This window comes from Oncorhynchus gorbuscha, unplaced genomic scaffold (assembly GCF_021184085.1).
Source record: "Oncorhynchus gorbuscha isolate QuinsamMale2020 ecotype Even-year unplaced genomic scaffold, OgorEven_v1.0 Un_scaffold_728, whole genome shotgun sequence".
NCBI lineage: Eukaryota > Metazoa > Chordata > Actinopteri > Salmoniformes > Salmonidae > Oncorhynchus > Oncorhynchus gorbuscha.
The window spans coordinates 26,971-40,969 of NW_025745782.1; the positions used below are offsets into that span (position 1 = coordinate 26,971).

A 13,999-nucleotide genomic window follows, 5' to 3' on the forward strand; every position below is an offset into this window, starting at 1 on the left:
GAGAGAGCATGCTAACGTTCCAAAGGATAGGATACAGAGAGAGCATGCTAACGTTCTAGAAGGACAGGATACAGAGAGAACATGCTAACGTTCCAAAGGACAGGATACGGACTATTCTAACATTCTAGAAGGCAGGGGAGTTGAAAAATACTGGAATAGAGAGGTGGCCTGAAAATGTGTGATCTAGTTAAACTCCATGGATAAGAATGGGGATGTTAGCTACAGTAGAAGCTCCTGACAATGTGTGATCTAGTTGAACTCCATGGATAAGAATGGGGATGTTAGCTACAGTAGAAGCTCCCTCCTGACAATGTGTGATCTAGTTGAACTCCATGGATAAGAATGGGGATGTTAGCTACAGTAGAAGCTACCTCCTGACAATGTGTGATCTAGTTCAACTCCATGGATAAGAATGGGGATGTTAGCTACAGTAGAAGCTCCCTCCTGACAATGTGTGATATAGTTCAACTCCATGGATAAGAATGGGGATGTTAGCTACAGTAGAAGCTCCTGACAATGTGTGATCTAGTTGAACTCCATGGATAAGAATGGGGATGTTAGCTACAGTAGAAGCTCCCTCCTGACAATGTGTGATCTAGTTCAACTCCATGGATAAGAATGGGGATGTTAGCTACAGTAGAAGCTCCCTCCTGACAATGTGTGATATAGTTCAACTCCATGGATAAGAATGGGGATGTTAGCTACAGTAGAAGCTCCTGACAATGTATGATCTAGTTCAACTCCATGGATAAGAATGGGGATGTTAGCTACAGTAGAAGCTCCCTCCTGACAATGTGTGATCTAGTTCAACTCCATGGATAAGAATGGGGATGTTAGCTACAGTAGAAGCTCCCTCCTGACAATGTGTGATCTAGTTCAACACTTGTTTGAATAACAAAAACACATCTAAATGTCCACACATGGTTCATCAAATCATACTTTATTGAAAGTTGTTTTTCCTTGTACTAAAAATAAACTATTACATTGAGTCATAACCTGAAATTTAACAGCATCAACTATAAAACTCACTGCTTGGCAAGGTGGAAACTGGCTTCAAATTATTCTAGGACGACACAAAACCAAATCTAGTGGGAAACTACGTTTCAAGTGTAGATCAAACTATTGAAAACTGGCTGAACATGTTCATGAGATTAAACACAATTCAGGACACTATCCAAAATGAAACGATTAGCACAAATATTGGTTACAAACTTCTTATTTTATATTCAGCCAATTACATTTTTAGAAAAATATATAAAATATTTATTTCACAAAAATATATTTGCAGACAGGATTAATCCATTTCAAAAAAGGTTAACAATTATATAACTTTTAAAAAGTTTTTACTTATCAATATTACTATTTACATGTATATTTTCTGGCAGCTTTAGAAAGCAGTCTTGATACTGGGACAATAAGTATTTTATTTAATACATCCATTGACTTTAAAGGAGTATCCACATTACAGTGTAAAGGTACAGTATTACTTGTGGCTTGATGGCTCCTTCCTTATGGTTGTGTGTAGACTACACTGTAGTGGTCATCTTTCCATTCAAACAGAATGTTAGTAAGAGGGTATGAAATCACCATGTCTACTGTCTGGTTAGTAGCCATTTTCCCCTTACCAGTGTTAGGTAGTGTAAACATGTGAGGCCATACATGAAGCAGTACAGTGTTTGTGGTTTAATAACAGCTAGAAAAAGGCAAGGCACACTGATAAAACGGTTCACAGCCACGTACACGATGGCTTGATCAAGCACTCAATCAATCGATCATTCTCAAGGATCCTTCAGGTCTTCAAACGATCTCTGATCATGACGATAACCGATCAATACCCCATGATGTGGTTAATGTGGCCCTGAGAAGAGACTCATTATGTGACACAGGTAATCTTTATGGAATAAACAGTTTACATGATGGTAGCATTCCAAATGGCACCCTCTCCACTATATAGTGCACTATGTGGGGAACAGGGTAGTGCACTATATAGGGAATAGGGTAGTGCACTATGTAGGGAATAGGGTAGTGCACTATGTAGGGAATAGGGTAGTGCACTATGTAGGGAATAGGGTAGTGCACTATGTATAGGGTAGGGTAGTGCACTATGTAGGGAATAGGGTAGTGCACTATGTAGGGAATAGGGTAGTGCACTATATAGGGAATAGGGAAGTGCACTACGTAGGGAATAGGGTGCCATTTGGGACTGAACCCATGTCATGTTCATTAATCAGTCCCTCCAGCATTTCGATGGGATTTTTGCAGAGCAAACGGCTTGATTTTGCTGCGACAGTCCTGACATTTTGCATGGCAATATGCTATGATTTAGTCCAATTTGTCGCGAAACTGAGCTGACGAGAGGGGGGGTAAGATTAGTTGATGTATGGCTTCATTTAAACACATTATGCAGTAAATGTACTCCGACTGGTTGAAATTGGAAGCCCTATTGTTGTACTGCGGGCGATGGGCCTGGTTTATATGACAACATTGCGATGAGTTGCCTGTTGCGCGTGGAAAGAGTGCAGTGATTGGTCAAATTTACAAGCCCCCGCATAATACGCAGGGAATTATTGATTTAGCAATACATAAATAAATACAAATAATTGCAGAAACCCGGAGGGACTGATTAACCCGTTTAACATGAGAAAGTCCAGAACATCGACTCGACCCAAGGTGAGCATGAAGAGCAAAGGGCTCCATGGTCAATATAGTAGGTTCTTTAGCCCGAGGGCCAACCCTTCTAAAATAGGCATCTTTTATAATGTTTGATTTTAAAGGTGCAACAATTGTCCCCAAAGTAAGAGACATAATATCCCATATTAGCATAAGGAATGTTTGACTATATGTGCTATATCTGTTAAATCCACAATTTCCACTGATGAGACATTTGTTTTGGTGTTTCTGGATGGCTTGTACAAAATGCTGGGTTATAGGCCTAGACACTGACATGTGATATCAGTCACTACTGGGATATGTTCAGGCAAAAATCAGGACACTACTTACGGGCTCCCCTGCCAGGCACCGATTACAACATTGGCTGCCTTGGACTGCATAGACCTGTACAAGAGACAACACGAGCCTGGAGGGTTACTACGGCAATAATTACACTCGATTAATTTAATGGATTGTCATATTGTTGTTCTGCAATAAAACATTTTTGAGGATAAACACTGCATAGAAGACAAGACTATTCAATGTAAAAACGAATTATGACAGAAGGACAAATCCACAGTGGAGTGAGAAGATATACAAATATATAATGTCAACAGTGTGGCACTAAGCCACATTCCTTGGGTAAGGATGAGATGCAATTTCCCAAACAGTTTTATTGCTTCCTTGATATCACCAGCATTGAGGGGAAGAAAAAAAACTGTCGTAAAGATAGCCAAGACTACTTACTACACCTTATAGAGATACAGATATTAAGGAAGCATGTTGTCATGGATACGCCTAGTGTCCCTTACTGCTTGACCTATGAACCTTTATTACGACTCCAGCGTCATCATCATTCAAGAAGGAAAACATGGCCCGTAAAAACACTCCTGCAAATGCATGTGGGAGGCCAACTCCTTTCAAATATAGGCCTAGACTGTAGCAACAAAAGTATCCAAAAATAGTTGAATATGCCCCTCAAATATATATATATATATTCCAAAATAATTGAATACGCATATCTACCATGTTAGAAGCTGGGTGGTTGATGCCGACACCCTGCAGTTGCATGCTGGCGTCCATGGCACCGTCAGTCACCATCCCGCCATGTTCAACCTGGACGCAGACTCCCGCTCCGTTGCACAGTCGTTTCTGTGGATTCACACAATGCAGCTTAGTTGTGTAACGTGACAGGTAATGATCGATCCTAGTTAGCTCGGTGCTTATAGACATGCGTGCACTTAGCTAATGTAATGTACTAAGAGAAGGTTTCTTCACGAGAGACCGTGTAGCACGTATTCATAGTGACACGTGCTTCTACGTTTTTGTAAACACGTTAGTTCCCTATGATTTAGCTTAGTTCCCATACAACCAAATATCCATGCAAAGGTTAGTAGCTAAAGGAGTAGCAATCACACATACACACGTGATAACCAATAAATCACTATTAACGGATTTAGCCTAAAAATAGCAACAAGCCAACTGGAACAGCTATAGCAATAGCCAGATAGCTAGACTAGTGTTAGGAAAAACTATTTAAAAAATACACCAATAGCAACAATGTTTCCACTAAAGCAAAAGGTTACTGTTTAACATTGGAAACCCGACGTTGAATTGCATTGAATTCTTCCCGGACAGAAATGAGCGCTTGAATCAGGGAAGTTTCCTCTCACCGCCTCTCTTACAATCCAACAATGTTGTTGAATAAGAATTGTAATTTCATCGTTAATCGTTCAATGCAATTCAACGTCGGGTTTCAAAGGCTATAAAGTAGTTTTATATAAGGACGGTTCCGGTCCTACCGCTTGGCAATCTTTCCCGGTTTGAAGGTCTCCTTCGTGGCGTCTCTTCTTCTGGACGGGTGTCATATATTCCATGGTTGTGGACGATTATTACACCTAGTTTTAGTATCTATCGACTGAATTTAATAACCCAAATGTCAAAAGGTAACAGTAACGTTTGATATCTGGCAAGGAAACATCTACAACACGTCCAGTGTCGCAAACTAGTTAAACACTAACGAGGTCTTTTCAGAAACGTCCGGCGGCGATATCAAAAATCAATTAAATTGCAACTAGAGAAGAAGTGGCTACAAAATGGTTCAATCTCTGGCTACCTTGTTAGCTGGTTTACTATTTCACTTTCAGTTCGCTTTTCTACCGCAAGGACACGAAAACCGTCCTCTTGATTTCTCTGCTTCTGACTCGTCAAAGTGTCGTCCCGGTTTCCAAGTAGCGGAGGCCTTTCTGGACAGTGACTGATGTAAAAAGCGCTTTATTAAATACGATTGATTTGATTTATTTGTGGAATATGAGGACAAATTACCCCCCCCCCCCACCAAATGCATGCTCAACACATTTTCTCCATTATAATTATAACAATATTGTGCAATTAAACAATAACATTTTTTGTATTTTACATGTTGGTTATTCATTTTAGTTCATAGATCAGTCATAAACCGACTCTGTGTCGGTGGTTATGTCTCGTTCCATCCATATAGTTGCTAGAATATACCGACTGGACCATTAGCTTGTTTTTCACTGAGCTGCACCGGGGTCGGAACAAAGTCATCGTTACATTCACTTTGGAGCCAGGTGAGATATAGTTCGGGAAAATGTACCTCCATGCATGGGATGTGATATGCCACTGTAGTCCGCATGTTGGAGTACAGGGACATATCCCATCCCCCTGCATGGAGGTACGTTTTCAGACTCATATCTAGCTGCAGGGTTTCACTGTGTTTTTCATATTAACCGTGATATTGCGTTCCGACCCCCCGGTTCAGCTCAGCGTTAACAAGCATAAACAGTAAGGTTTGTAATCAGCTGGAAATCCACATAGAACAACAATCACTCGGTGAGCGATTACACACGTCTGAAAGAACAGTAAGGTTTGTGTCAGCTGGAAATCCACATAGAACACAATTCAATTCAATTCAAGGGCTTTATTGGCATGGGAAACATGTGTTAACATTGCCAAAGCAAGTGAGGTAGACAACATACAAAGTGAATATATAAAGTGAAAAACAACAAAAATTAACAGTAAACATTACACATACAGAATCACTCGGTGATCGATTACACACGCCTGAAAGAACAGTAAGGTTTGTGTCTTCTTTGAAATCTACATAGAACAATAATCACTCGGTGATCGATTACACACGTCTGAAAGAACAGTAAGGTTTGTGTCTTCTTGGAAATCCACATGGAACAACAATCACTCGGTGATCGATTACACACGTCTGAGAGAACAGTAAGGTTTGTGTCTTCTTGGAAATCCACATGGAACAACAATCACTCGGTGATCGATTACACACGCCTGAAAGAACAGTAAGGTTTGTGTCTTCTTGGAAATCCACATAGAACAACAATCACTCGGTGATAGATTACACACGTCTGAAAGAACAGTAAGGTTTGTGTCTTCTTGGAAATCCACATAGAACAACAATCACTCGGTGATCGATTACACACGTCTGAAAACATGGCGACCTTAGTGGAGGCAACATCCTCGCAGCAGTTTGAGGACTTGCTATCAAAGGCTGGCAAGTATGTGTAGTATCATTTCATTTCATAACAGGACATTGAAGCCATTAGCCATTGAATGAGTGTCATTCAAATTAGGCCCCGTGTGATATTTAGCTTACTGTGATAGCTACTTTTCCTGTTATATCTAAATCTAGCGTTAGCTAGCGTGATGTAGCATCCCCATGTTAGAGGGAATGATAACTAGCTAATGTTGTCTAGCTGCTCCAAATGAAAGTGCAACTAACTAACTAGCTTGCTATTTTTAAGCGGATATTTGCTTTTGCATGCTAGCTAATAACACACATGTTTATTGTACATGGTGTGAATGCAATTGATCATTGTAATACATGCTGATGTGTGTCACCTGATATAAACAGTCAGGCTCTTGTGTCTTGAACTCATGTGGGTTTCTTGTCACGATATGGCAGGGCAAGGCGACCTTTTCTATTAGGCAGACATTATATTCTATGCCTGATAATGTAACGTTAGGTTTAGCCCTTATATGAAAGGGAGATATTAACCTCCCTTTATCAGACATTACTACTGTTATCCTACATCACATCAGGTCCCTGCCCATTTCAGAATTAGGTTGCTAACTAGGTCCATTCAGTTATTGTGCTTTTGAAATCCATCATTTCCAAGTAGGCTATAAAAATAATGTTTAATTCCAGACGACCTGTTGTGATCCAGTGTCCTAGTCATGTGATGTTCAGTTGGTCAGTGATCTCGGGCATGATCATCGTTGTATGGGAAGTAAGAATGAACGGGTGTCAGTTAGCTCGGCCTATTGATGGTAGACAGTAGCTGGCACGTGTGCATGCATGTCCTACATCTTTAGCATGTGAATCTTTTGTATTTTTGTATTTTTTTTATTTCACCTTTATTTAACCAGGTAGGCTAGTTGAGAACAAGTTCTCATTTGCAACTGCGACCTGGCCAAGATAAAGCATAGCAGTGGGTCACTATAAAGTTGTGCTATTTTAGACCTATTGCTATGCTGAGATCTGACCCCTGTCTCTTCCTTGAGCCTCACCGGTGCACTAAAGATGTAGGACATGCATGCACACGTGCCAGCTACTGTCTACCATCAATAGGCCGAGCTAACTGACATCCATTCATTCTTACTTGCCATACAACGATGATCATGCACGAGATCACTGACCAACTCAACATCACCGTTCCAATCTAATGGGACTTCTCTGTTCCACCAGGTTCTTGACGGTGGTCCACTTCCAGGCAGCATGGGCCCCTCAGTGCAGTCAGATGAACGATGTGATGGCAGAGCTGGCAAAGGAGAACAAACACACCATGTTTATCAAGGTACATACTATACCTTGTGATGGAGGTTACATGATGCCTGATACACATACTATACCTTGTGATGGAGGTTACATGATGCCTGATACACACACTATACCTTGTGATGGAGGTTACATGATGCCTGATACACATACTATACCTTGTGATGGAGGTTACATGATGCCTGATACACATACTATACCTTGTGATGGAGGTTACATGATGCCTGATACACATACTATACCTTGTGATGGAGGTTACATGATGCCTGATACACATACTATACCTTGTGATGGAGGTTACATGATGCCTGATACACATACTATACCTTGTGATGGAGGTTACATGATGCCTGATACACATACTATACCTTGTGATGGAGGTTACATGATGCCTGATACACATACTATACCTTGTGATGGAGGTTACATGATGCCTGATACACATACTATACCTTGTGATGGAGGTTACATGATGCCTGATACACATACTATACCTTGTGATGGAGGTTACATGATGCCTGATACACATACTATACCTTGTGATGGAGGTTACATGATGCCTGATACACATACTATACCTTGTGATGGAGGTTACATGATGCCTGATACACATACTATACCTTGTGATGGAGGTTACATGATGCCTGATACACATACTATACCTTGTGATGGAGGTTACATGATGCCTGATACACATACTATACCTTGTGATGGAGGTTACATGATGCCTGATACACATCACAAGGTATAGTATGTGTGTCACATGTAGTGATGTTGATACCGGAGCTTCGAGTCGAAATCGCTAAGCAGCTAACTTTGAAGCACAGTGTGTCGTATCTCTTTTTTCAGAAGTGCGTCATCAATATCCAAAGCATCGTTTGATCACTTTTAAAAAATTTATTTTACCTTTTATTTAACCAGGCAAGTCAGTTAAGAACACATTCTTATTTTCAATGACGGCCTGGGAACAGTGGGTTAACTGCCTGATTTGTACCTTGTCAGCTCAGAACGACAGATTTGTACTTTGTCAGCTCGGGGGTTTGAACTCGCAACCTTCCGGTTACTAGTCACACGCTCTAACCACTAGGCTACCCTGCCGCCCCAGGGTAGCTGAGGGCGATACGTTTTCTCCCAGAGTCATGGACAGAACATTTTGGAGTGTAGCATCAGGTAACCGGACCACCAGTATGCATCATAACACAACGTACACTCACAGGACATTACTTCAATTCTAATAATAATAATATAATAATATATGCCATTTAGCAGACGCTTTTATCCAAAGCGACTTACAGTCATGTGTGCATACATTCTACGTATGGGTGGTCCCGGGAATCGAACCCACTACCCTGGCGTTACAAGCGCCATGCTCTACCAACTGAGCTACAGAAGGACCATTCTGTTGGAGTTTAGACGAGACCAATTATGTACCCAAGGTATCTTAAATCAGGTTTAAAAAATACTGTTTTTCTGGTAATATGCAGTAGGTGATGGCACAATCAGTATTTTAATTATTATTTTTTTTTTGGGGGGGGGGCTGGGCTCATAAGCCTATAGGCATAACATTTAATATACATGTGAGTGTTTTTGAATGATTTATCACCTTAGAAAGCTCTGTCCGTTTCGTTGGTGTTAGGCTTTGAAACAACATCCACAACAATCAGGTTTTTACAGTGTTTCAACCCTTCTGTTGAACTTCTTTCTTCAAATTGATCATCACCGTGAGGTGAGTTTTAACAGTAAGATAGGCCTTCTGTTTTAATGATAAGTGTTGGTTGTAATGTTAGATTTCATTTGCATTGATATCTGAGTGGTTAGAGGAACAATAGAGCCCTGAGTACCAGGAAATTAGGACCTGATGGGGGGACAATAGAGCCCTGAGTACCAGGCCATTAGGACCTGATGGAGGGACAATAGAGCCCTGAGTACCAGGCCATTAGGACCTGATGGGGGGACAGTAGAGCCCTGAGTACCAGGCCATTAGGACCTGATGGAGGGACAGTTGAGCCCTGAGTACCAGGAAATTAGGACCTGATGGGGGGACAATAGAGCCCTGAGTACCAGGCCATTAGGACCTGATGGGGGGACAGTAGAGCCCTGAGTACCAGGCCATTAGGACCTGATGGGGGGACAGTAGAGCCCTGAGTACCAGGCCATTAGGACCTGATGGGGGGACAGTAGAGCCCTGAGTACCAGGCCATTAGGACCTGATGGAGGGACAGTTGAGCCCTGAGTACCAGGCCATTAGGACCTGATGGAGGGACAATAGAGCCCTGAGTACCAGGCCATTAGGACCTGATGGAGGGACAGTAGAGCCCTGAGTACCAGGCCATTAGGTTCTGATGGTAGTTGGGTACAACCAAAGCATGTGCAGAGTTATTTTATATCCTGAGATTTTAGAGTATTCTGAAGAGATGTAGAATTACGTTCATAGTTCACTGCTTTTGACCAGAGCCCACAGGTGCAATGTTGTACACTAAAACTATATAAGGGAATATGGTGTCATTTTAAATCACATGCTATTTGTCAAATGTTATTTGTCACAATACACATGTTTAGCAGATGTTATTGCAGGTGTAGCGAAATGCTTGTGTTTCTAGCTCCCAACAGTGCAGTAATATCTGAACAATTTCACACAACACACAGAAGTAAAGGAATGGAATTAAGAATATATAAATATTTAGACGAGCAGTAGATTGATATTTGATCCTACATATTTTACACTGTAAAACAGCTTTTTTCTTAATTTGTGTTTCAAGTTATTTTTTTCTCTTCCAAACGATGAACAATATTCCTACATATTCCAATAGGAGTCTGCAGTTGCTGTACCAGCCTAGCTTGTCTCTAACCAATCAATAGCACTGTTCTTACCCGGGTCACATGGAAACAAGCATTTCACTATAAATATTTAGTGTCTATGTGTTTCCATTCTCATAGCAGTATTTCACTGCGTTGATGTAGGTTGTGTTCACGTGGCCTATAAGTGTCTGTCAGCCATAATGCCTCATGGGATCAGAGCACCAGCAGCAGAGTTCAGCTGCTCCAGGCAGGAAATAAGGGACGTCTGTAATGGCTGGCTGCGACAACCCGGGTCACTGATTTATGGATTACAATATGTGCTCGCTAAATATGACTGAACAATATCTCTGGGTCAATTTGTGCATCAATGTTTGTTTTCTTTCCTCTGCCTGGGGTGGGTGGGGGTATTTCTGGAAATTCATGGTGAAATTACAAAACTTCAAAAGCCTTGTTTGTGTGGTGCTCCAGTGTAGGACGGTAGCTAACTTAACCCCTGTTTGTGGTGCTCCAGTGTAGGACGGTAGCTAACTTAACCCCCTGTTTGTGATGCTCCAGTGCAGGACGGTAGCTAACTTAACCCCCTGTTTGTGTGGTGCTCCAGTGTAGGACGGTAGCTAACTTAACCCCCTGTTTGTGTGGTGCTCCAGTGTAGGACGGTAGCTAACTTAACCCCCTGTTTGTGTGGTGCTCCAGTGTAGGACGGTAGCTAACTTAACCCCCTGTTTGTGATGCTCCAGTGTAGGACGGTAGCTAACTTAACCCCGTGTTTGTGTGGTGCTCCAGTGTAGGATGGTAGCTAACTTAACCCCCTGTTTGTGATGCTCCAGTTTCGGACGTTAGCTAACTTAACCCCCTGTTTGTGTGGTGCTCCAGTGCAGGACGGTAGCTAACTTAACCCCCTGTTTGTGTGGTGCTCCAGTGTAGGACGGTAGCTAACTTAACCCCTGTTTGTGGTGCTCCAGTGTAGGACGGTAGCTAACTTAACCCCTGTTTGTGTGGTGCTCCAGTGTAGGACGGTAGCTAACTTAACCCCCTGTTTGTGGTGCTCCAGTGTAGGACGGTAGCTAACTTAACCCCCTGTTTGTGTGATGCTCCAGTGTAGGACGGTAGCTAACTTAACCCCTGTTTGTGTGGTGCTCCAGTGTAGGACGGTAGCTAACTTAACCCCCTGTTTGTGGTGCTCCAGTGTAGGACGGTAGCTAACTTAACCCCCTGTTTGTGTGGTGCTCCAGTGTAGGACGGTAGCTAACTTAACCCCTGTTTGTGGTGCTCCAGTGTAGGACGGTAGCTAACTTAACTCCCTGTTTGTGTGGTGCTCCAGTGTAGGACGGTAGCTAACTTAACCCCCTGTTTGTGATGCTCCAGTGTAGGACGGTAGCTAACTTAACCCTCTGTTTGTGGTGCTCCAGTGTAGGACGGTAGCTAACTTAACCCCCTGTTTGTGATGCTCCAGTGCAGGACGGTAGCTAACTTAACCCCTGTTTGTGTGGTGCTCCAGTGTAGGACGGTAGCTAACTTAACCCCTGTTTGTGATGCTCCAGTGCAGGATGGTAGCTAACTTAACCCCTGTTTGTGTGGTGCTCCAGTGTAGGACGGTAGCTAACTTAACCCCCTGTTTGTGATGCTCCAGTGCAGGACGGTAGCTAACTTAACCCCCTGTTTGTGTGGTGCTCCAGTGTAGGACGGTAGCTAACTTAACCCCTGTTTGTGATGCTCCAGTGCAGGATGGTAGCTAACTTAACCCCCTGTTTGTGTGGTGCTCCAGTGTAGGACGGTAGCTAACTTAACCCCCTGTTTGTGATGCTCCAGTGCAGGACGGTAGCTAACTTAACCCCCTGTTTGTGATGCTCCAGTGCAGGACGGTAGCTAACTTAACCCCCTGTTTGTGTGGTGCTCCAGTGTAGGACGGTAGCTAACTTAACCCCCTGTTTGTGTGGTGCTCCAGTGTAGGACGGTAGCTAACTTAACCCCTGTTTGTGGTGCTCCAGTGTAGGACGGTAGCTAACTTAACCCCTGTTTGTGTGGTGCTCCAGTGTAGGACGGTAGCTAACTTAACCCCCTGTTTGTGTGGTGCTCCAGTGTAGGACGGTAGCTAACTTAACCCCCTGTTTGTGATGCTCCAGTGCAGGACGGTAGCTAACTTAACCCCCTGTTTGTTTGGTGCTCCAGTGTAGGACGGTAGCTAACTTAACCCCTGTTTGTGGTGCTCCAGTGTAGGACGGTAGCTAACTTAACCCCCTGTTTGTGGTGCTCCAGTGTAGGACGGTAGCTAACTTAACCCCCTGTTTGTGGTGCTCCAGTGCAGGACGGTAGCTAACTTAACCCCTGTTTGTGTGGTGCTCCAGTGTAGGACGGTAGCTAACTTAACCCCTGTTTGTGTGATGCTCCAGTGCTCCAGTGCAGGACGGTAGCTAACTTAACCCCCTGTTTGTGTGGTGCTCCAGTGTAGGACGGTAGCTAACTTAACCCCTGTTTGTGTGCTCCAGTGTGTGATGCTCCAGTGTAGGACGGTAGCTAACTTAACCCCTATTTGTGGTGCTCCAGTGTAGGACGGTAGCTAACTTAACCCCCTGTTTGTGTGGTGCTCCAGTGCAGGACGGTAGCTAACTTACATTTACATTTAAGTCATTTAGCAGACGCTCTTATCCAGAGCGACTTACAAATTGGTGCATTCACCTTATGACATCCAGTGGAACAGTCACTTTACAATAGTGCATCTAAATCTTAAGGGGGGGTGAGAGGGATTACTTATCCTATCCTAGGTATTCCTTAAAGAGGTGGGGTTTCAGGTGTCTCCGGAAGGTGGTGATTGACTCCGCTGTCCTGGCGTCGTGAGGGAGTTTGTTCCACCATTGGGGGGCCAGAGCAGCGAACAGTTTTGACTGGGCTGAGCGGGAGCTGTACTTCCTCAGTGGTAGGGAGGCGAGCAGGCCAGAGGTGGATGAACGCAGTGCCCTTGTTTGGGTGTAGGGCCTGATCAGAGCCTGGAGGTACTGAGGTGCCGTTCCCCTCACAGCTCCGTAGGCAAGCACCATGGTCTTGTAGCGGATGCGAGCTTCAACTGGAAGCCAGTGGAGAGATCGGAGGAGCGGGGTGACGTGAGAGAACTTGGGAAGGTTGAACACCAGACGGGCTGCGGCGTTCTGGATGAGTTGAAGGGGTTTAATGGCACAGGCAGGGAGCCCAGCCAACAGCGAGTTGCAGTAATCCAGACGGGAGATGACAAGTGCCTGGATTAGGACCTGCGCCGCTTCCTGTGTGAGGCAGGGTCGTACTCTGCGGATGTTGTAGAGCATGAACCTACAGAAACGGGCCACCGCCTTGATGTTAGTTGAGAACGACAGGGTGTTGTCCAGGATCACACCAAGGTTCTTGGCGCTCTGGGAGGAGGACACAATGGAGTTGTCAACCGTGATGGCGAGATCGTGGAACGGGCAGTCCTTCCCCGGGAGGAAGAGCAGCTCCTTCTTGCCGAGGTTCAGCTTGAGGTGGTGATCCGTCATCCACACTGATATGTCTGCCAGACATGCAGAGATGCGATTCGCCACCTGGTCATCAGAAGGGGGAAAGGAGAAGATTAATTGTGTGTCGTCTGCATAGCAATGATAGGAGAGACCATGTGAGGTTATGACAGAGCCAAGTGACTTGGTGTATAGCGAGAATAGGAGAGGGCCAAGAACAGAGTCCTGGGGGACACCAGTGGTGAGAGCGCGTGGTGAGGAGACA

The 13,999-nt window shown here is 43.8% G+C and overlaps 1 protein-coding gene and 1 long non-coding RNA gene across 2 annotated transcripts in view; one reads left to right on the plus strand and one right to left on the minus strand.

The window, feature by feature from the left end:
- Positions 1–919: 919 nt before the first annotated feature.
- LOC124019940 lies at positions 920–4,900 on the minus strand. The gene is made up of 4 exons (XR_006835879.1): positions 4,452–4,900; positions 3,676–3,801; positions 3,001–3,054; positions 920–1,858 (listed from the first exon to the last, which is right to left on the minus strand). It is a non-coding gene; the product is annotated as an uncharacterized LOC124019940 (long non-coding RNA).
- Positions 4,901–6,038: 1,138 nt separating this feature from the next.
- The window catches only part of LOC124019939 (glutaredoxin 3-like), a 43,891-nt gene continuing 35,930 nt past the window's right edge, over positions 6,039–13,999 (plus strand). Inside the window, exons 1-2 of the mRNA XM_046335382.1 lie at positions 6,039–6,194; positions 7,385–7,493. Coding sequence (XP_046191338.1) covers positions 6,130–6,194; positions 7,385–7,493 — 174 coding nt within the window. The 5' untranslated portion in view covers positions 6,039–6,129. The remainder of the gene's footprint in view (positions 6,195–7,384; positions 7,494–13,999) is intronic.